The sequence below is a fragment of the Mixophyes fleayi genome, chromosome 7, assembly GCF_038048845.1.
Source record: "Mixophyes fleayi isolate aMixFle1 chromosome 7, aMixFle1.hap1, whole genome shotgun sequence".
NCBI classification, from domain to species: Eukaryota; Metazoa; Chordata; class Amphibia; order Anura; family Limnodynastidae; genus Mixophyes; species Mixophyes fleayi.
The window spans coordinates 72598408-72621868 of record NC_134408.1 but is presented as its reverse complement, the minus strand read 5'-3'; the positions used below and the strand labels follow the sequence as shown (position 1 = coordinate 72621868).

Here is a 23461-nt window from a genome sequence, read left to right as displayed (position 1 = left end):
TCCTTTCTTGTCTCACAAAAAGGAGCCAGAAAAAGCTTAAAAGTTATGTCACTGAAGTGGACCAAAGAACATGGTGACTGTCAGCTTGTTGTATATTTTACGCAAGGTGATTGTGACACTTCAAACTGTGTGAGCCTGTGCGTTATTAGCGATACCCATGACCATGTAGCTATAACTGCATGCCTTCATTACGGTAGTTATGAAACACTTAGGGAAACTATTGGAGAGTATTTACTAATTTAGTGATGGTGCTAGTGCACAATACAGGAACTGCAAAAACTTTTTTAACTTATGCTTCCATAAGTATGACTTCAGCATTCAAGCAGAATGACATTTTTTGCCACATCTCATGGTAAGAGTCCATGTGATGGCATTGGTGGGACAGTTCAACTTCTAGCCATACGCACCAGTCTGCAAGCAGTGGAAACCCATCACATCTTGACACCTTTGGACCTGAGCAAATTAAAAACGTACATGGCATGAAGTTTTTTTACGTGTCACAAAACGAAATACAAGACTGCAAAACCAAGCTGCATAGCTGCCTAGAAACCACAAACACTGTGGCAGGAACACGTTCTCATCACAGTTTTCGGCCTATTTGTAATGATGAGCTACATATATATCGATTGTCATCTGACTACATAAAGATAGGAGGAAGCAGTTAGTGTCACTATGACCACAGTCACAAAAAATGTGGACAAAAGTGATCTGCAACCTGGCACATACATAGCAGCAGTGTATGATAACGTCTGGTACATTGGGTATATCATTCAATGTAATGAGGAGGAACAACATGTGCTGATACACTTCATGAAACGAAACCAATCAACAAATGTGCTGTCCTGTCCTTCAAGAGATGTTTTATTCCTTTTATTCACGTCCTCTGTGTAACTGAAGTCCATACTATCCAAGGAAGTACTGGAAGACAGTATACACTTTCTGCTGACACTTTAAGGAAAATTACAGACCGTTACAACAAGTTCCAAACAAGGGAAAAATAATGAGATTGTTGACTCAACTTCAGTTAAGGACTTAAGGTATGTTAAAGGTTTTAAATTTCATGGTTTCTTGTGTTAATTATGTATGCATTACAACAGTAATCGAACATCAACTTCATTATTTTTTTTTCTCCACTATGAAAGAGTGCCCAGCTGATTTTTTTTTCGTGGTAGTAATGTATAACTTTTTTAAACGGCCCCCCAAAAATGGGATCCCTAATGTCTATTGAACCTAGCGTTTTTAATTCTATTCGAAAAAATGAGCGTTTTTGCCGTAACGCAAAACATGAAGCAGATAGTCATTTTGTTTGGATTTGGGAGAAAGTTACCTTAAGGGTACAAATTTTGTGGTGAGTCCTTAATAAACACCCGCGGTACTTCAAATAAACTGGATAAAGAAGCTGTGATTAGTAAATTATTTAATTGAAAAATCAATATTTAATCAACTAATTGATACAGTCGAGATATTTGGCAGAAATAGTTGTTTTGACCTCCTCTTAACTAATTTTTTAAAAAAAAATCTGGGGGGGGGGGGGGGGGGTTGGACATTTCATTATTTTTTGGGTTATCTGATGTGTAATACCCATAACATTAGTTAGGGGTAATCTATTTTTAATTTTTTTTGTACTGGAATTTTTTTTTATTGTAATTTTGCAAAATTGTATGCAAAGGGGTACAAAAATAAATGGGGGAAGGGCATAGTACAAGGGGAAGGGAAAAAAAGGTTCATAGTAGGAAAGGTACACAGGCAGTAGATCACATCAACAAAATCTCATCCCTCGAAATACAGTAGCTTGTTATCTATTTGTCAGCATTATAGCTTAGTCCAATGGTTCCCAAACTGTGTGCCTAGGCTCCCTGGGGTGCCATGGAGATCTCACGGGTGCCTCAGCCAGGGCCAGTGGTAAGCAAGGCGGGGGACTACTTGGTAATTATTTTGGCTTAGGGGTGCCTTGAAAAAAATTTGAGACCCTAAGGGTGCCTTGAATTTAAAAAGTTTGGAATTCACTGGCTTAGCCGATACAAATATTGCCAGAAAAGAACATACTCCATTCTAGATTACTTCCAAATCTCTACATTCCATTACTCGGTTTGATAAATATCAAATTACAGTAGATGGCTCCCTTATAAGAAAATATTTAAACTGACTGCAAGCCTTGTCTACCCTCACTTTACCCTTTACTAGTTTGCTCTTGGCTCCAACATGAACCTCTGAATATTGGACTTCCAAAATAATTAAAATGTTTGCCAGCTCCAGAGATGCCACTTGTTTGGTTAAGTGGATTGTTATGTGTATTCAGTTTCTCTATATTTTGTTACACAGGATGATGATGACTGTTCAGCAGCAACATTTGAACAGAAGAAACCAGGATATCATGCGCCAGTTGCCTTACTTAATGATATCCCTCAATCAACTGAACAAGTATGTATAATTATTTATAAATTATTTGATAATGGGTTTGCTGTACCCTTAGGACATGGACCAGTATATTAATACTTTTATTACATATGTCAATGAAGTGTGGGTTCCTGTCTTCTATCTTAACCGTTAATTCAATTCCAGACCAAGAAAAATATTACATTTGTAATTCTGTGTAAGTACCTCTTACAAGTGTACATTAGTGTGTGCTGGGGTGAGCTGCGCAGATTCCTATGACTAATTACTGCAGTATATGGGGCACATGTACAAGATGGCAAACTAACTCATACTACAACAAACCATGAGCACCTTTAAAAGCCATGAGACCACTCATCAGCTTCCTTTCCAATCAAAAATTTCTTGAAAACAAGAAATAAAATTGTGAGACTGTCGCTAGGTTGTTTTTAATAAGGCCAACATTCCACAGAGAACGCACTGACTAAGGTGGTCATTGATTTGACCATTAAGTCTAAAGGCACTTTTCCTGGACTTCCCTGCTGCATTTGACACTGTTGACCACTCTCTTCTCATCCTATTTATCTCAAATCATTCTTTCAGTGTTGGTGTCTCTGGATCCACGTCCTCTCTGCTTCCTTTGAGTACTGTGAGGCCCAGTCTTGGGTCTGTCTATACCACTTTTGTTGGAAAATACTCAAGCTCCTTTTGATCTCAGTATAGTCTCTGTGTGGATGATACTCAGATTACCTATCCTCTCCGGATCTGACTGTTAGCTTGTGTGACCAATCCCTCTTTCCTCCATGTCTTTAACTCCTCCAGTGCTGCGACAAACATCTTAATCTCCAGCGCAATGGCGGCAGATTGGTTACCAGGTGCGGTGTAGGACCTTTTCTTACTAGCAAAATGAAAACATGAGGTGTTCATATTTTAATCAAAACATTTAAGCATGCATCCCAGTGTCATGCACACAAGTACGTACATCCCAGTTAATATCCATCAGGCAGCGCTGAGAGGGCTAAGTTTTAATATTTTAAGTGTGCATGTTTTTGAGTGGTTAAAGGCATATAACAGAATGATAATGCTCTCCCCTCTCTTGGTGTTAAAGTGGATTTGGCTTTTGACGGTATTATGCCTGTCTCTCAGGTTCTCTTCACAGGGACTGAAACTCTGTTATTCCAGGGAGGGATCCCTCCATCCCTGATGGTGGCTTTTTTCCACTGCACAGACTCCTCTGCCCAGTGGCTTCTGGAGGGTCAGAAAATGGTTCCTCCTGGTTTCATATGAAGTCCCAGCCTGCAAAGAATATTAGAGCTCAGATAGCTACTCTAGCTGCAGCCTCTGGCTACCCCTGAATCTATCTGCCCAATCTGTGGAGTGGCCCGTGGAGCAAGGTCTCTGCGAGAGTTTAAAATCTCCCACCCTAGACTTGGTGGCACCAAGAGTGCAGAGGAGGCTAAGTCTTTTTCTGGCAGCTTGTGGTCAGTGGGAAGCACAATACCCCACCTCCCACCTTCCCACTAGCAAAAATGTTAGAGGCATGATTCACACGCTGATAGACAACCAGGGTAAGGAGGTCCTTCTGGTTTGGTTGGGTAAAAAGACCAGCTGCCAAATCTTTTGACAACCCATTGATCTTGGTGAGAGGAATCCTAGATCGGGGCTACATAACAGACCCTAAGATGGTTTTTCACAACAGGTCTTCCCATAGACAAGCCAAAGATAGGCGTTTCTGGAAGTCATCAAATCTTTAGTCTCATTGGGGGTGGTCATTCGTTCCCAGAACAGAAAAAAGTTGGGATTCCATTTAAATATTTCCTTAGTCCAGAAACTGATTCTTTTCGACTAATTTTGAACGTGAATGGTCTGAACCTCAATCTTCAAGTCGTCAGGTTCAAGACGGAGCCTCTGAGATAATCAACAGCATGGAGGAATCTCTTGATTTATATGGTGTCTATCGTCATCAGTTATTTTATATAGCGCCACTAATTCTGCAGTGCTGTACAGAGAACTTGCTCACCTCATCAGTGACACATACTTCTATATCCCAATCTACGAAGTTCACCTGTGCTTTCTTAGACTCGTAGTCCGATTTTTGCCATTATCTATTTCAGGCCTTTTCTTTCAGGCTAGCGACCGCGTCTAGGGTCTCTACAAAGATGATGGCGACAGTGGCCAGAGATGCTGGTTATCACTTATCTAGATGACCTGTTTATTGAATCAGAATCTCATAGTTGCCCTATTCTTGAAGATTCAGCCTTAACCCATTTATGAGGAAGATCTTCTTAGGTCCTCTCTTCGACACCATTCAAGAGCGCTTTCTTACCCAAATATCAGATTCTCTCATTAGACACTAGTAAAATCTCTGTTTGCTCTTGGACCGATCTGTTTGTCTAGGCATGAAAGCTTTAGGAAAGATGGTGCCAACCTTTGAGATTACATGGTGTGCAGATCTTTCTAGTCTGTGTAGTGTACAATTTAACTGATGAAGCGGTGCAAGGTGTAGTTGTGATCTTTGGTGTGATGATTTCACAATCATGCCTGGCTTTTAATAAACACTTTCTGATGTTTACTTTGTATAGTCTCTTGTTCAAGATGCCAAGAAACGGTTGTGTGTGTGTGTTGCAAACGCAGATCCCTCTGTCGTTGGCTGGGTCTTTAAGATGTTTTGGAAGACCTTATTTACATTGTTGAAAGAAGCAGCCAGGATTAAGTACAGTGGCATTTGTATAGAGCTGTGTTTAATCATCTTTGATAAAATTTCACTGTACTGTTGACCTCTTTAAGAAAATAAATTCCTGAAATGTAAAGATAATATATTTTTTTAAATCATACTCTGACAATTCATTTTGAATATTGTTATGGGTTTTCCTTAAATACTCATAGGAGTAGTGATGCCTAGTAATAAAGTACATAAAAATGTAAGATCTAAAGATAAAATAGTTTATTAAAAAATGATGGCAATCATTCCCCTAACCCCAACATCAGATAAAATATCAATATGTTTATAAATTTAGTTTGGAATAAATCAAAATCCAGTGGCTTCCATAAAGTCGTTAATAGCATCCTGTTTATTTCGAAATCTGATAAGGATCCAGAGAGCATACAAGCTACTATAGGTTTAACATGAAATCCACAAAACACACTTTATTACATGTACTTTTATTTATAACTGAAAATAATGAAGGAAAACAACTTTTTGTAACCTTTTGTAGTTGAGCAATACACATTCATTGAGAGAACCCTTATAAGTAAACATTCCTTTTCTTCTTGGTAATTATGCGAACTTCCTAGTGTAATCTGTAATATACCTGTTCTCTAGTCTCCATACATAAAATATTGTATCTGATTGCAGCACGGTGGCCAAGTGGTATCACAGCGCTGTGTTCAGGAGTTCAATATGAGTTTATCTAGCGCCACTAATTCCGCAGCGCTGTACATAGAACTCGCTCACATCAGTCCCTGCCCTAATAGAGGTTACAGTCTAAATTCCCTAACACAAACACACTTAAACAGACTAGGGTCAATTTGATAGCAGCCAATTAACCTACTAATGTTTTTGAATAGTAGGAGGAAACCCATGCAAACATGAAGGACATACAAACTCCACACAGATGAGGCCATGGTTGGGAATTGAACTCGTGACCCCAGTGCTGTATGGCAGAAGTGCTAACCACTAAGCCACTGTGCTGCCACGTGTTTTTTCAAATTCCACTCCAACCAAAAAAGAGTACATTTGCTAGTTTCTTTTAAAAGTGCAAAGCTTTACCAAACCACAGCTGGCACACACTGTAACATGCTGGGATTGTAACCCTGCAGAAGAGTCTAAGTAACTTTTTTCTAAATACTGGGAATTTGCATCAATATCTTGTCATTCCATGCCAAATCATCACAGCTTCCAACCCGACCATCTCAGATTTTGTTGAAACTTGGTAGAATGGTAGACGACATTCATATGTAAAATTTTAGCCCTCACTGATGGGGTTCATGTAACAGGGTTGCAAACATGACAAAAAAAAAATGTAAATTTACGCTTGCAAGGTCAACTAATACGAACCATAACTTTGCTTCTAATTGTGATAGAACTTTTATGTTAGTCTTGTTTTGAAGCTGAGAGCTTAGTTTTCATAAACGTTTTATATTTAAATATTGACTTCTATGTTTCAAGGTCACATTATGTTACTTTTGACCTTGAATATCTAAGTGTGCAAATTTTTTTGTACATAAAGGGCCGTTATTACGGTAATAGTGCGCGTAAATACCGTTACGGTAGTTTTCTCACTGGATTTTAGCTCGTAGCTGCGAGCTGAAATCCAGCTTACTATTACCGTAATAACGGTAATCGTTTTGACGCTGCGGGGATTCTAAAGAATTGAATGTGCCCCAACGTATGTTATGCAGTAGTGGTTGTTTGATCAAGAGCATAACAAATGGATTAGAAGAAGTACATTAAGTCTCAGTGCTGCAACCCATTTGATATTAAAATCCACAGCATCAGTAGAAAACCATTAAGGAAGGTGCTACCATGGATTGAAATACTGCCACATGTCAATAGTGATCAAATGATTTAGATAACTGTAGGAAGCAAAAGTGTTTCTTTAACTGCTGAGGAAGGACCAAGCACATCAGTGACACAGAAGTAGCAACATGTGGTACTGAATCAGCTTTGCAGTTATTAAACAACATGGGAGCACCGCCTATCAAGAGGATAAGACTGAAAGAAGAAACTGTTGCTAAAGGAAAGCTAAAAATAGCATAAGTTGTAAAAATTGATATATTCCAGATGAGGAACCTGTGTCTGATAGTCAATGTTGTGATAGTGTTCTACTGCAACAACTGAAAAAATTTGAAGAGACCACAAAAAGTTGTTAGAAACTTACTATTTTGACACTTCTTCCAAAAGACTGGTGTATTAGAAAAATAGAACAATTTCCTCAGGCAAGTAACTTCATGTTGAGAAAAGCAAAGCAATTGGTACGAGAGTCCGGCATTTTGTCATCACCAAATTCTAAACCATGTAGAAGCTTGGACCCAGATGTTGCTGAGACTGTGAAGAACTTTTGCTGTGATGTCAGCAGGATTGTCTGGTAAGAGAGACTTTGGGCTAGATTTACTAAGCTGCTGGTTTAAAAAAGTGGGGATGTTGCCTATAGCAACCAATCAGATTCTAGCTGTCATTTTGTAGAAGGTACTAAATAAATGAGTGCTAGAATCTGATTGATTGCTATAGGCAACATCCCCACTTTTTCAAACCCGCAGCTTAGTAAATCTAGCCCTTTGTGACAGTAAGAAGTGTGTTTTAAATAACCTTTCAGCCGTGTATGCCCACTTCAAACAATCACAAAATATAAAAGTGTGGTTTTTAAAATTTGCCTCTGTCCCAAACACTGTTCTTGTGGGAGCAAATGGTACACACTCTGTATGTTTGTGCTTTACATCAGAATGTGAAACTGTTAATGGAAGGGTTAAAATTAAATTAATGGAGGACCAGGATTTTCATCCAGCCACTCACCAACACTAATAACAAAATGCAAATAGGATATGCAATCCCCCCAAAATAGTTTCTTCCAGGAATGTCGTGAATGCCCAGGATGTGGTCAGTTGAGGACCATATTGGAAAATATACTAGAAGAGAGTGCCATTGAAAGTTACCTTCAAGCAGTGGATTGCATCACATACATGAACACCTGAGACACTTGTCAAGTCCTCCGAAGATTTCATTGCATAATTCAGCTACACATCCATTCTTTTCATGCTGTTCAGTGATCGTCCTATCTGAAAAGTCTTAAGGATGGTATAGATAATGGTGAAATCATTGTGATATGTGACTTTGATGAAAATTATTCTTTCTTTCTACAAGATGAGGTGCAAGGTTTTCACTGGACTAATGCCCAAGCCACAATTCACCAATTTGCCATTTAAAACAGAGAAATGAAAGCAAGGAAATTATCATGTACAAACTTACAAAGACAAACCAAAACTCCCCAAAAGAGGGAATTAATAGTGTGTGGCCAATTAATTGATGTCAACCGGTATAGTAATTAAAAAGTATAAAAATTGTTAACATGTCAGTATTCAATAATATAAATTGATTGCTGCTTCTTTAAAAGGTTGTTGTGTAACAACCAAAAATACTCTAACAAAACAAACTACATAATAAATAAGAAGCGCATCCGATCCATTTAGACTCTAGGGTGCCACCATATATTAATACTCATGATTTTAAATTAAAACATTTTAATGAACATTAAAAACATAATGTATACCTAAAAGAAAACACTTGCCAATATAAAAAATAATGAGAACCAGGACACTTGTTTGTTTGCTCCAAAACTCTTAAGTCCACATAGGGGGAAGTCTTACGCTCAATATCAAAACCACAGTTATCGATGGCTATTATCAGCAAGAAAAAATATAGATCCTTAATCTTCACCAGTCAATTTCAAAGGTGTCAAAAGTACATTGAATTGTAAAATATTACCACCATCCAGTTCACTTCATAGTCAGCCAGTTCAAATCGAGGTATATGTAGCGTGTTAGCGGTATCTTCACCTGCTGTTGAACACCAATTCCTGCTACCTCTCTTTTAGAACTCCCGGCTTTTGTGATCAAACTCCAGTAGACTTGAAAATGTATATGAAATGTGTGACTGGATGGACCGCCTATGCCACCCTGTCTGTTGCTACTGGGAACCGGCTGGGCTTACTTTGCCACCGTTGCCTTTCGATATCCCAAATGCGCCCTCTAACCGCAGTAGGAGGGGCTTACAAATGCTGTCACCACTGAACTCACTGGCTTCCAATACCGGGTTCCTTCTGGGTAACTGTCCTTGCTAGTAGTGTACCGCGTTGCTGATGTGCCTGGGCTGATGCCCTTAACCTCTTACTATGGATCAGGGTTGCTGTGGATGGATCCCTCCTGGCCTATTACACTGGTCAGAGCTGCTGGATAGTGGGAAAAATGGTGGTATTGTAAAGCTGGGTCCAAACCTCGGAACAGCCGGGAACAAATTAGAGTTGGGTTGAATCTGTAGGTCATAGAACTTCAGCATAGAGGTTTCCGAGCAGGTCTTTGAAGCAAGTGATGTTTATTTGCTCTCGCACTGGTTGAAGGTACCAGTGATCAGGTCAGATGGAACAAGAAGGACTTTTAATACAAAACAATGCCTTTTTATCCACATCTAGAGACTAGTCTTAGCAGGAGATAAACCGTCCTCCTTTCCCTTTAACCAATCTGGGTTGATTCATGCGGTCTGCACGTGAATCAACCCAGAGAGTTTAACACCTATTTTTTTTTTTTTTTCATGTTTAAAAGCACTTCCCTGCCAGTATTCCCCAGCAGCAGCCGGAACCCTCGGGTCAGCTCCTTTCGTCAGCACTTTCGGGGGACCTCCTTGTCTAGAGGACAGTCATTTAGAGGTAGACAGCCTAATGCTCGAGGCTCCTCTTCTAGGGGGAGATCCGCGTTTGCGGCTAAGCGCCAGGCCTCCAAGAACCAGGAGAAGCCTGCGTCCTGACGACCACTCGGTTCTCCTGGCGACCACTCGGTTCTCCTGGAAGGGGCGCCAGTGGGGGGTCGTCTGTCTTTGTTTCAAAAACAGTGCGCCGCGTCCTCCCAAGACTCTTGGATTCGGGGCATTATATCAAGGGGGTACAAAATAGACCTGCTGGGCCCCATACCTCATCGTTTCTTTGTAACCCCTCTACCCCGAGATCCATCAAGAAGACAGGCAATACAGGATTGTGTCGCCTCTCTTCTTTCGCAGAAAGTTATCTGCAGGGTCCCAGACTACCAGAAGGGACAAGGGTTTTATTCAAACCTGTTCCTTGTCAAGAAGCCGGACGGCTCCTTCCGACCCATCTTAAACCTAAAGGGCCTCAATGTTCACTTAAAGGTCGACAGATTTCGAATGGAATCTCTGAGGTCGGTAATAAACGGTTTGGAGAAAGATCAATTTATGGCTTCCATAGACATAAGATGCATACCTCCACGTTCCCTTTTGGAGCGACCATCAGTCCCCCCTCAGATTCACAGTGGGATCCTTCCATTATCAGTTTCGGGCCCTCCCCTTCGGCCTCTCCACTGCGCTGAGGGTTTTCACGAAGATCATGTCGGTTATGGCAGCGCGTCTTCACCTTCTTGGAGTTCAGATCGTGCCTTATCTGGACGACCTGCTCATCAAATCCTCCTCAGAGAATTGCTTACGTTATCACTTGTCCCTCACCGTGGCGGTTCTCAAGGGCCACGGATGGCTCATCAAATTGAAGAAATCTCAGATGGTTCCGTGTCAACGCATGGTTTTCCTAGGCCTCATCATGGACACCAGCCAGCAAAAGGTGTTCCTGCCTGTCGACAAGATCGCTTCAATTCAGAACAGCCCAGGTCTTGTCCTCTCCCAGCCCCTCAATCCACTTGTGCATGCGGCATGCTGGGAAAGATGGTGGCCTCCTTCGAGGCCATTCCCTTTGGTCGAGCTCACTCTAGTTGTTTTCAGTGGGATCTGTTGACGAAATGGTCAGGATCCCACTTACGCCTAGATCTCCAGAGGATCTCTCTATCCCCGAGGACAAGAGAATCACTCCAGTGGTGGCTGATTCAGGATCACATGACAGTAGGCAGATCCTTCTCTCCATGGTCATGGATCATAGCCATGACAGACGCCAGCCTGAAGGGTTGGGGGGGCGGTAATCCTACACCTCCGGCTCCAGGGCCTTTGGTCGGTTCAGGAATTGGCCCTATCAATAAACATGCTGGAACTGAAGGCTATTCTTTTGGCCCTAAGGGGAGGCCAGGCCCTCCTCCAGGGCCACCCTGTCAGGGTTCAGTCCGACAATGCCACGGCTGTGGCATACATCAACAGACAGGGAGGAACCAGGAGTGCAGCGGCAATGAAAATTGCAGCTCAGATCTTGATTTGGGCAGAACAATATGTTCCAGCAATATCGGCAGTATTCATTCCAGGAATAAACAATTGGGAAGCCGACTATCTAAGTCGCAACCAGATGCTGCCGGAGAATTGTCCCTCCATCCGGAAGTCTTTCAGTCTCTGGTTCAGAGGTGGGGTTTTCCGGACATAGATCTCATGGCCCTCCAGACACAACAAGAAGGTCCTCAGGTTTTGCGCAAGGGCAAGAGACCCCTTAGCGGTGGCAGTGAACGTCATGACGATGTCATGGGAGTTCAGGATGGGATACCTGTTTCCTCCGATTCCCATGTTTCCTCGCGTCCTCAGACGAGTAAGGCAGGGCGGTCTGCCAGTAATTCTAGTTGCTCCCTCATGGCCGCGCCGAGTCTGGTTCGCAGACATAATCTCTATGGTGGAAGGACCGGGGTTCCGTCTTCCGTCTCGAGGCGACCTTCTTCTGCAGGGTCCCTTCCGTCACCAGAATTTACCTCAGCTCAGTTTAACGGCATGGCTGTTGAAGCCAGCCTCTGGAGGGCTAGAGCTGTTTCCTCCAGCGTGGTGAACACTATGATGCGAGCTAGGAAGCCAGTTTCAGCTCGTATCTATCACCGGATTTGGAGAGCCTACATTAGATGGTGCGAGAATAGGACATGCCACTCATCCTCCTTTCGCCTCCCCCGCTTGTTAGCTTTCTTTCAGGATGGCCTGGAAGCAGGTCTTAGGTTCCCTAAAAGTCCAGGTATCTGCACTTTCAGTATTTTTTCATATGAAATTAGCAGATTTACCAGGACTTTTCTCCAGCGAGTCTTGCATATTCAGCCTCCCTATGTTCCGCCTACAGCACCATGGGATCTCAACCTGGTACTGGATATGCTTAAGGGGCCCCCCTTTGAGCCTTTACGTGTGGCAGAATTAAAGTGGTTGACCTGGAAGGTCCTTTTCCTTTTGGCTATCGCATCTGCTCGAAGATTTTCGGAATTAGGGGCTTTGTCTTGTCGGGAACCATATTTGGTTTTCCACGAGGACAGAGCGGTGTTGAGAACCCTCCCTTCTTTCGTTCCAAAAGTAGTTTCGGCTTTCCATCTTAACCAGGAAATTGTAGTTCCGGTTTTTTCATCTACTTCCCAGTCGGATCATTAGTCTATGGAAAAGTTAGATGTGGTTAGGGCTCTCCACATTTATGTCAAAAGAACTTCTCAGATTAGACGTACTGATTCCCTGTTTGTTCTTTATGATGCTAATAAGTGAGGCTGGCCAGTCTCAAAACAGTCCATCGCAAGATGGATTACGGCAACCATTAAGCAAGCTTACATTAAGGCTAACCGTCCTCTGCCGGAGAGACTTACGGCCCATTCCAGATCGGTAGGGGCGTCGTGGGCAGCGATAAATGGGGCTTCTGCAGACCAGCTTTGCAGGGCAGCCACCTGGTCCTCTGTCCACACCTTTACAAAATTCTACCAATTTAATGTATTTGCATCTGCGGATGCAAATTTCGCTCGTAATGCTTTGCGAGCGGGATTTTCAGAGTAGTCCAACCCTTAGGGGGCTGCTTTAGAACGTTCCCATGGTAAGCAGTGTCCCCCAGACTGGATGAAAGAGAAAAGAGGATTTATGTACTTACGTTAAATCCGTTTCTCTGATTCCGTCTGGGGGACACTGCGATCCCTCCCTTCTGCTGCTCTTCTGTGTGCTCTTGTTTGACTGCCCTTTTTTCCTTGGGCTTTTTGATTAACTGAACGAGAGGGGAGGGGTCTGTCGGCAGTACTAAAAGCTAACTAGTTAGGTGCCAACTCTCCAAGCTCCCTCCACAACCCATGGTAAGCAGTGTCCCCCAGACGGAATCAGAGAAACGGATTTAACATAAGTACATAAATCCTCTTTATTGTGGTGATTTGGCATGGAAAAAACCTATATGCAATTGCAGGACCCTCAGTGTTTGTCTACGCTGCAATGTGTTTGTATTGTGCTGTGGAATGTTCTAGTGCTTTTCTTTTTTTTTATAAATATTGCATAATGAGGCATGTGTTTTTAACCTTTTTTTTTTTTTTTTTTTTTTTTTTACCCCCCAGTATGATCCTTTTGCTGAACACAGACCACAGAAGATTGCAGATCGGGAAGATGAATATAAAAAGCATAGGCGAATGATGATTATTTCTCCTGAGCGGCTTGACCCTTTTGCAGATGGTAATTGACACACACTTTTGTGTTTTTTTTCTTTTTTAATTATTTGGTTTTTTTTGTGTGTGATGGATATATATATAATATATATTTTTTTTTATTCCTTTGTTTAACCACTCAAATAATTTGTGCTCATGTTTATACTTTTTATTATTCTTCTTACTCTATATATGTATATTTACCAGTAAATGTATTTGTTCAAAAACTTCAAAGCCTCTTAATCATAAAATATAAGCGTGTTGGAAGAGTAGAAAAATGACCCATTATAAACTGGTTGATACATTTCAAGCTGGAGAATTTCCTGTTATCTATTGAAACAAACCTGACTTCTAGCACTGCCCACACTTGCACCTATTTTATACATTTTAGTCCCAAAATCTTTTTAGAAATTCATTGAATGATTTGTACTTACACAGAACAATGTAAATATGATAAACTTTGAATGTTCAGTTTGCTCACAGATGGCAATACAATTATTTAAAGAGATGGACAATCAAAATTATCAGACTTCTAAGATCTTTTCAAATTGCATTGATTAAGATCAGTTGTTTTATTGAATATGATCGTATTGTGAGTAGAGAATAAAGTGTGGTGTGGGCAACTTTTAGTGGTCTCTAAAATATGCAAGCTCTTACAATTCACTGCAGTAATAAAAGATAACCCATGACTTTCTCCTGTTTGAGTTACATGCCCATTCTAATGCTTTGTACTTAAGCCATAGCTGGTGAACTACAAGTTGCCCAACCTGCCTTAATACTATTATGACTGCAGGAATTCTTTTGCTTTCCAACCTGCATGTAACAGGGATTGGTTTTTGGTGTTTTTGTAGAACTGTAAATGATAAACAATGCTTGTCAGACTTCACAAGCCCATACTAACTGTCCTTAATTTCTTTCCTACAGCAGTACTGCTAAATGCCAGTCCTGTCTGCATTCTTAAGGGTACAGTGCAACACATCCTGTGTAGCTAATGGTGAAAAAGTAATCCAAAGGAAGTCCTATCTTATCTAGTGTCCGCTTGACACTGCAAATTGGGCATGGTCTCCAACATAGAAAATGTTTGTTTTTGTTCAGTATGTGATTTAGTGAAAATTACCACCCTCCCCCCCCCCCCCCCCCCCCCCAAATTAGAATGCTTAAATTTCACAAGTATCTTAAGTATTTGTTTATTTTGACGGTAAATAATAAAAGTAAACCTGGTTGGGGTTTTTTTTTTGTTTTTTTTTTTTAACGCCCACCCGGTTTTCATCCAATTTATATATTGCAATAGCTTTAGTTTTGAGATTAATTCAAATGTTAACCACATATAAAGTTGGTTTGCTATTAAAGGAGAACTAAAGGCCAAACATTTTATATAGTAGCTATTCATAGTTATTAGTGCCTGTTGCTTCCATACTAGAAGTGAAACCCTGAACACTGCAAGTGAAAACATTTTTCAGCGTGTCTGACACAGGGTGGTCTGTTTTATATGCTGCACTGTTTTTTTCTTTTGAACAGCTTCCGTGTGTGATAATTTTGCAAGTCTCATTTTTACAGTTCAGTGCAGTGTTAAATTGTCTTGGAAATGGACACCAGATATTTCACCTTAAGCTGGGTCACACTACAATAATTTCATACAATTATCGTGCAGATCACAGGATAAATGACCGTTTGGTCACCTATTGCATCAGTGTGTACTCCCACGATCATGTTTTATCACACCAAAGCATATTGTATCGATTGGTTTTATAAACTTCCTAAGATCAAAGATGGAATAATATCGTGCAAATGTGGTAGTTTATACATTCACGACCAGCAGTGTCGGCAGATCTCCATAAAGTGTGCAGTGTCACAATCTTTTCAGCAGATGGTTATGTGAGATGAAGAGCACAGATTTGAAGGTAAATCATGTAGGTGTATGCATATAAATCTGCACGCCCATTGGGACTGTCGTTTGTAAATTACAGAAATCGCATCTGCAGTAATTCTCTGCAGTGTGTACCCAGCTTTGTTGTGTAGGTCCATGCTCTGTGCAGAACAAGCTACATTTCTGCGTAATCTTTTATGATGGTTTTCACTTAGTATGAGACTATTGCAGGGCTTTAAATCTGTTAATGTATTTAGAAAAATTTTTGGCTTTAGTTTTCTTTTAAAATATTTGTCTAGCCTCGTCTTCATTTTACTGCATATGTTGTTGAAGATTACCACATTTATCGCCAATTTTTTGGGGGGTTGGATATTTTCTGCAGTGTAATTCATTGCATTAATCCTATTTAACTATCACTTTATAGTTACTTTGCAAAGATTAGAAACAATTTCAAGCCTGAAAAAATATATAAGCCCTGAATAGGTATAGTATGTATTGGTATTTGACAACCGTACCCAGGTAATGTTTGAGTATACGTTTTCCAAAGTGTTACTAATGGTAAAGAGATGATTTTCTAGGCTTCTATTCTGCTGCTTGAAGTCAGAACTGCTGATGGAGACAAAGGAGCTAAAGTGTACGTATTATGGAATAGAGACCACGGAATCCGTCACTTCTGAAGACTCTACACTGCTTTGTCATTTTTACTTTTATCTGCCTTTTAAAATCGGCTTCATATTGTAGTTTGTGTTCAAACAGGTTACATTATCAAAATGTAAGAGTGTAAAATTTTAGTTTAAATATACTTTAAATTAACTGTTTAGTATTTGGCTAGAGAGGGCTTAATTTGATGCTTTTAAAATACACTTTAATTACTTTCTATTTTTCTTACTGTTTGTTTTCGTAGGAGGCAAGACTCCAGATCCCAAAACGAATGCTCGCACATATACGGATGTTATGCGAGAGAAGCATTTAATAAAAGAACACGTGAGTTTATTTATTATGACTTTTCTTCTTTTTTTTAAACATAAAAACCCCAAACAAACATTTTATTATTAGAAATTATTTATGCTGTACTGAAAGACTTAACAGCTGTTTTTTGCTTGAATAGCGTGAAATCCATCAGCAGCTAGCAGAGAAAGCAAAATCAGGGGATTTAAAAGTGGTCAATGGATCTTCTGCTGCAGCGGCTTCCCAACCACCTTCAAAACGCAAACGACGATGGGATCAGACTGCGGACCAAACACCGGGATCCACACCGAAAAAAATGTCAAGCTGGGATCAAGCCGAGGTCGTTGTACTTTATCCATTATCTAATTTTGTACACTAATAGCCTTAGATTACAATTATTATTATTATTGTCAAAATATTGCACATTTTTTTTTCTTTACAAATCTGATAAGTTTAATACTTGCCTTTTTGTGTCTTGTATCAGAGCTGATTAAGTACTGGGAATTTGTGTAGAAATATAGTTCTTTTCGCATACATCAAATTGTGGGACATTGGAACCATGGGGTATAGAGGTGCAACAGGAGCTTGTGCACTTAAAGAAAGGAAAAACCCAGAAGTCTGCGCTTCTTCTCTGCTGTCTCATAGCCTAACACTAGTTTTTTTCTTTTTCATCCTATATGGGGACACTGCTACCATGGAATTTGTGAGTGGAGGTGGAGTTGGCACTTAACAGGTTAAGTTTGTTAATGTATTAAAGCTGGCAACTCCCCTACCCAACCCCCTGTTAACTAAGACTGGAGAGGCTAAGTGCCCAAGGGAGTTGAGCTTGCTTTTGTGACAGGAAAAAAAATAAAATTCCGTTTTCTGCAAAGATTTTAACTTTTGCAGCAGTGTGCTCTGTTAGCTGGCAGAGCACAATTGGTCAGACAGTGAATGCAGCCTCCATTTCATCTGTTTCTGCAACTGCAGTAGCGGCCAGAAGAACCTTATTGCTCAGGTCATGGGATGCAGACACTAAATCAAAAAGGTCTTTGGGGTCACTTCCTTATTCAGGGGGAGTGCTATTCGGACCCGTACTGGACCGCATAATTTGCTAAGCCAAAGGAGGCAAAAGCAGCTTCCTCCCTGTAAATGTTCCAAAGCCTAGAGCACCAAGATTTGGTTCATTTCGGCAGTCCTTTTGGTGGCGGGCTCAGCTTGCATGGGCCAGACACATAGACCGAGAACTTCGACCTCCAGGGGACAATAGTATAGAGGTAGGTCCTCCTCCACAAAACGTCCATCTCCTAAGTTTTCAGAAAAGCAGTCAGTTTGACGGTTTCCCTCCCCTCCTCGTGGCTGCAGGAGTGGATGGACCTCTGCTATTATTCAGAGATCAGTGGGCTGCATCCTCGGAAAACCGTTTGATTCGGGGGATCATGTCGAGAGGATACATGATGGATTTTATCAGGTCTGGGTCCTCTTTTGTTCTTAGCAACCAGCGTACCCCGCGACCTTTAAAGAAAGAAGAAATGCTTACATGTGTGGCCTCTCTACTTTCTGCAGGGGTCCTCTGCCAGGTTCCGGATCACCAAAGGAGTCTGGTTCTTCTCCAATCTCTTTTTTTTTTTGTCCCAAAGCCGAACAGTTCGTTCTGGCCTGTGTTAAATCTAAAGCAGTTAAACTGGGACCTACGGGATGGTCAGGTTTTGAATGGAATCCCTCGGGTCAGTCATCAATGGACTGGAACCAGATCAGTACATGGCATCTATAGACATCAAAGATGCCTAACTTCACATCCCTATCTGGAAGGCTCATCGGGCCCTTCTCAGATTTTACAGTGGGACCGTATCGCTACCAATTCAGAGTTCTCCCATTTGGTCTTTCGACAGCACCAAGAGTGTTTACAAAAACATCTGCTGCCTGACTTCATTCCAGAGGGGTACAAATAGTGCCATATCTAGATGATTTGCTCATAAAAGCCTCTCCAGCTCTCCTGCTGAATCAGCACCTAGTTCTCACCATCGGGACCCTGTAGACGCACGGATGGCTCATAAATCACAATTGATTCTGTGCTAGAAAATGACCTTTCTGGGACTGATCATGGACACCAACAAACAAAAGGTTTTCCTTCCAGAGGAGAAATATCGATCCCCGAGGAACCTGACTGCTCGGGTTATAACCTGCCGCAGACTGTCTGTTCACTTGTGCATGCGCCTATTGAGGAAGATGCTGTCAACCTTCGAGACCATTGTTTGTGCTCGGCTGCACTCATGCTGCTTCCAATGGGACCTGTTGAGGAAGTGGTCACGATCCCATCTGAAATTGAAAAGACAGCTGATACAATTATCCTAGGAGTCGAAGACTTCCCTCAGATGGTGGACAGTCCAGGACAATCTGACAGTGGTGAGGTACTTTGCCCCATGATCCTGGATCTTAGTAACCACAGACACCAGCCTGACTGGATGGGGGGCTCTGGTACTTCAGTTACGGCTCCAGGGAATCTGGACTGTTCGGGACACTTTGCTCCCCATCAACATTCTGGAGCTAAAAGCCATGTTAATGGCTTTACAGAGCGGCCAGACGATACTTCATGGACAACTGAGTCAGTCTGCAGTCAGACAATGCGACGGCAGTGGTTTATGTCCACAGACGGGACACCAGGAGCGCAGGACAATTGGGGTGGCTGCTCAGATCTTGACCTGGGCAGAGAACCAAGGCCCCGCTATATCGACATCTTTATCCCAGGAATCCAAAACTGGGAAGCAGACTTTCTCAGCCGACATGCAATATTGCTGCAAGAATGGTTGCTCCATCCGGAGGTCTTCCTGTCTCTGGTTCTACGAGGAGGGACTTCGGACCTGAACTTAATGGCATTGCGTCACAACAGGAAGGTGCCACAGTTTTGCTCTCAAGCAAGAGACCCCTTGGTGATACCTATTTCCTCCCATCCAAATGATTCCCAGAGTCCTTCGGCGAGTGAAGCAAGAGGGACATCCAGTCATTCTAGTGGCTACTGCTTGACCAAGGCGAGTTTGATACGCAGAAATTCTGGGGCTAGCGGTAGGTCAGGGTGTGAAATTACCTCTTCGAGAAGACCTTCAGCAAGTACCATTCACACATCAGAAATTGCCTCTGCTCAATTTAACGGCATGGCTGTTGAGGCAAGCCTGTGGAGTTCCAGAGGGTTCTCTCCACGAGGTGTGAACACCCTCCCGCGGGCTAGAAAACCAGGTTCGGCACATAGGTTTTCCAGATTTGGTGGAAAACACATCAGTTGGTGTGAAAACGGAACATGTGACACGGCTGACTTTTGCCTTCCTGGCTTTTCTGCAGGATGGCTTGGATGCAGGCATTCATCTAGGCTCTCTGAAAGTGCAAATATCGGCCCTTTTTGTATATTTTTCACCTGCGTCTGGCAGACCTGTCGGAACCTTCTTGCAAGGAGTCTTGCATATCCAGCCTCCATATGTTCCTCCAGCGGCTCTTAATCAGGTGCTAGATATGCTTCAAGGACATCCTTTCGAACCATTACGTACCGCAGATTTAAGATTCTTGACTATGAAAGTGGTATTTCTACTAGCTATTGCATGCGTGCGCCGTATACTGCATCTTCTCTCACCTCCTAAGGAGTGTGAGCGATGCTTTCAGTCCCCCCGTTCTGCTCGTTGTCGAGGGGATTGAGCGGGGACCTGCCTGCATGAAAAGCGGTCAGGGAGGAGAGGCTGATGCAGCTTCACTCCCTTGTCCGCTAGCGGGGCTGTGGGACAGAGTGATCCCTATTACTGGGCTGCAGATTCGATCTCCACAATGTGTCCAACTGTGCCCCTGAATTAAATTGTGTTCCCCCAAATTGCCCCCTGTAAGCTCGTTTCTAAGGGGATGCCGACAGAGGTGCCAGTAAGTGAGCTTCAGCTGCTTCTTACCTTATGCGGGACCCGGAGTGAGCAGAGCAAAGTCTTGTTCACTCACCTGGGTCTTGAGATCGAGCCCCGCAATGCACCTATAGGGAAATAAAAATAAAACGTGAAAAAGCTAAAGCTAACTCTGTATAGGCAGGAGCCCATATCCTAGTGACCTTTGCTCCTAGTCACTTTAAAGAAACTGAGGAATTCACAGGAGAGGAGGGGCATAGTAGGGGAGGAGAGCAAAGATCTACTAGTAGATAAAGTGACAAAGACTCCTGGACCCACTACTATACCCCAATGTCTCGCAGTGTCCCCCCAATGGAGTCAGAGAAACGGATTTTATGGTAAATAAAAATCTTATTTCTCTTTCATCCAGTCTGGGGGACACTGCTTACCATGGGTTGTGGAGGGGAGCACGGGAGTTGGCACCTAGCTAGTTAATCTTTAGCACTGCTGACAGACCCCTCCCTTCTACAACCCCCCCGCCTCTTCCTCCCCAGTTTTTTCTAGGTGCCCAAAGGAATTGGGCTAATTAAAAACAGCTAGCATTTTATTTCATTTATTTTATATATAACTTAATTTTTTTCTTTATTTTTACAGTTTAATTAGTATTAGGGCAGAGCTGGGAGTGTGTTCTACATATAGAGAACACACTCACAGAACTCTGTCAGAGAGAGCAGACTGCTCTCAATGGCAGATCATTAACGGTCACAGGATAGAGTGACAAGCGGTCTCACCAGACCGTTGTCACTCTAGGAGGTTCCACGATAACCAGCGCTGCCATTAGGCATAGAGCGCCGCCTATCGCATCACCTCACCGGCGGCCATGATTTTTTTCAACGGACCGCGGAGGTACAGAAAGGAGAAAACGGGGCCATACCCAGATCAGGTGAATAGGAGGGGGCAGCGGGGTACTAACGCTGCAGGAGGCCTCCATAACTCCATATGCCTGCCATATTCATCGGGGAAAAAAAAAAAAAAGACAGAAAAGCTGCAGAGGGCGAACTATCAAAGGAGCTCCCCTGCTCTCAGCACAAATGGTACAGTCCGCACTCTGGCACCAAACAGAAGCCCGGGAAGGAACTTCTCTCCAAGGGAGCAGACACCAGGACACTGCTGTTGGACTTCTCCCCTGAGTGGCCCTTTTGCTAAGTACTAAAACCCTTTCTTTAACCATTTACTGACTGTTTATGTGGTTACAGGAGGGAGGCTAGTAGGATTGTGAAAATCTTCTTCTTACTTGCACATATATATTTTCATTGTTACACACATACAAGTACAGCTTTTATTACACAATAGTCTGTTGTTGTATACCCTGTCTCTCTCAAAATATCTCTTATCTAAGTGTTTGGTGTGCTTTTCCTTTTTAAAATGACGGAAAAGGCCATATGGCAAAATATTTTACATGTTCTAGATGTAAAGTTAAATTACCTAATGGGCAGAAAGACCCGTTGGCGCTCTGCTCAGCCTGTGAAGGAGAGGTCCCCTCTGCGCAAACCCAGCGCCACTGAAGGGGGAACCGGCCTGGGTAGCTTCCCTGACAGTCTGTTTCCTCTTTGGCACAGATGGTCTCCCAATCTAATCAATTGTGGTCTAGTGTGGCAGAGTCTGTGACTAATAATGCTAATACCCCTGTGGGGCACCCTCCTGCCACGGTTTCTACAGAAACTGCTATAGCAGGACCTTCCTCGTTTCTTACGGACCATCCGCCTGTACCTACAAAACCGGCATGGTCCTCTGCATTTATTAAGGGTTTGGATAAACTGAACCAGTTACTTGAATCTCCAAACCTGCCCCCAGCTAAAAGAAAGCGGCTCAGATCTGCTGATCCTCTCATGGTCCTTTCTGATTCAGAGGGACTTTCAGAAGAGGAAACAGAATCAAATTTGGATTCTCACCAGGTTCCATCCTCGGAACAGGAAGAAGTCACTAAATATCAATTTATTGACGATTTGGTTTTAGTGGTGAGGCAAGCGTTGGACCTCCCAGAAATGGAGGATCCTAGTCCTAGAGACAGTCTCTTTAAAAAGGCCAAAAGAAAGGTTATTTGTTTTCCCCCTTCTACAGAACTCAGAGATATTGCTGAGGGAGCCTGGAAACAGCCTGATAAAAAAAATTCTGTTCCAAAGAGGTTCTCTTCCCTGTATCCGTTACAGGAAGAGGACGTGGCTCGCTGGGAGGAAATTCCGAAAGTAGATACTCCTGTAGCCCGTTTGGCCCGTCACACTCTCCTTCCGGCCCCAGGATCAGCAACTCTGCAGGATACCACTGACCGCAGAGTGGAATCCCAGTTAAAATCTATATTTGTAGCAGCGGGTTCTTCCTTTAGACCCACATTTGCTTCAGCTTGGGTTGCCAAAGCCATGGAAGCATGGGCAGAGCAACTGGCACAGACCTTACAGGACCCAGAATTGATTACCCTAGCCTTACATTTAAAGGAGGCGTCGGGGTATATTTATGAGGCGGCTCAGAGCTCAGCTTCTGTGTCCTCCTCTATTCAGGCTGCATCTGTTTCAGCTAGAAGAACATTATGGCTGAAATCCTGGGAAGGGGATTCTGAGTCAAAGAAATCTATGGAACCCATCCCTATTTCGGCAGCAGGTCTGTTTGGCCCGGAATTAGATGGCATGATTTCCCAGGCAACGGGGGCCAAGAGCACCTCTTTGCCGGTTTTCTCAGGTAGAAGCTGGAATCCACGGTTTAGTTCCTTTTGTCAGTCCTTTAGGGGTACATCCTTGCCCAGAGGGCAGTCGTTTAAAGGTAGACAACCGAATTCCCGAGGCTCGTCTGTCAGAGGCAGGTCCTCGTTTGCAGCTAGGCACCAGGCCTCCAAGACTCGGGAGAAGCCTGCGTCCTGACTGCCACTCTATTCTCCAAGAGGTGGCGCTGGTGGGGGGACGTCTGTCTCTTTTTCAGGAACAGTGGGCAGCGTCCTCCCAAGACCCTTGGATCCGGGGCATTATTTCAAGAGGGTACATGATAGATCTGATGGGACCAATACCGCAGCGTTTCTTTGTAACCTCGCAACCCCAAGATCCCCAAAGAAGACAGGCAATGCAGGCCTGTGTCGCCTCTCTTCTTTCGCAAAAAGTCATCTGCAGGGTCCCAGACAACCAGAAAAGAAAAGGTTTCTATTCAATACTTTTTCTGGTCAAGAAGCCGGACGGGTCATTTCGACCCATTCTAAACCTAAAGAGCCTCAATGTGCACTTACGAGTGGACAAATTTCGAATGGAGTCCCTAAGGTCGGTGATAAACGGCCTAGAGAAGAATCCGTTTATGGCATCCATAGACATAAAAGATGCATACCTCCACATTCCTATTT

The 23461-nt window shown here is 42.7% G+C and overlaps 1 protein-coding gene across 2 annotated transcripts in view; it reads left to right on the top strand.

The window, feature by feature from the left end:
* SF3B1 (splicing factor 3b subunit 1) overlaps window positions 1-23461 on the top strand; it is a 112229-nt gene that overhangs the window by 5762 nt on the left and 83006 nt on the right. Inside the window, exons 3-6 of one of the 2 annotated variants that reach the window (XM_075179974.1) lie at window positions 2323-2421; window positions 13348-13462; window positions 16206-16285; window positions 16410-16592. In XM_075179974.1, coding sequence (XP_075036075.1) covers window positions 2323-2421; window positions 13348-13462; window positions 16206-16285; window positions 16410-16592 — 477 coding nt within the window. Of the gene's footprint in view, window positions 1-2322; window positions 2422-13347; window positions 13463-13502; window positions 15936-16205; window positions 16286-16409; window positions 16593-23461 lie in introns of those variants that run through there. The other variant, XM_075179975.1, reaches the window with a different exon arrangement.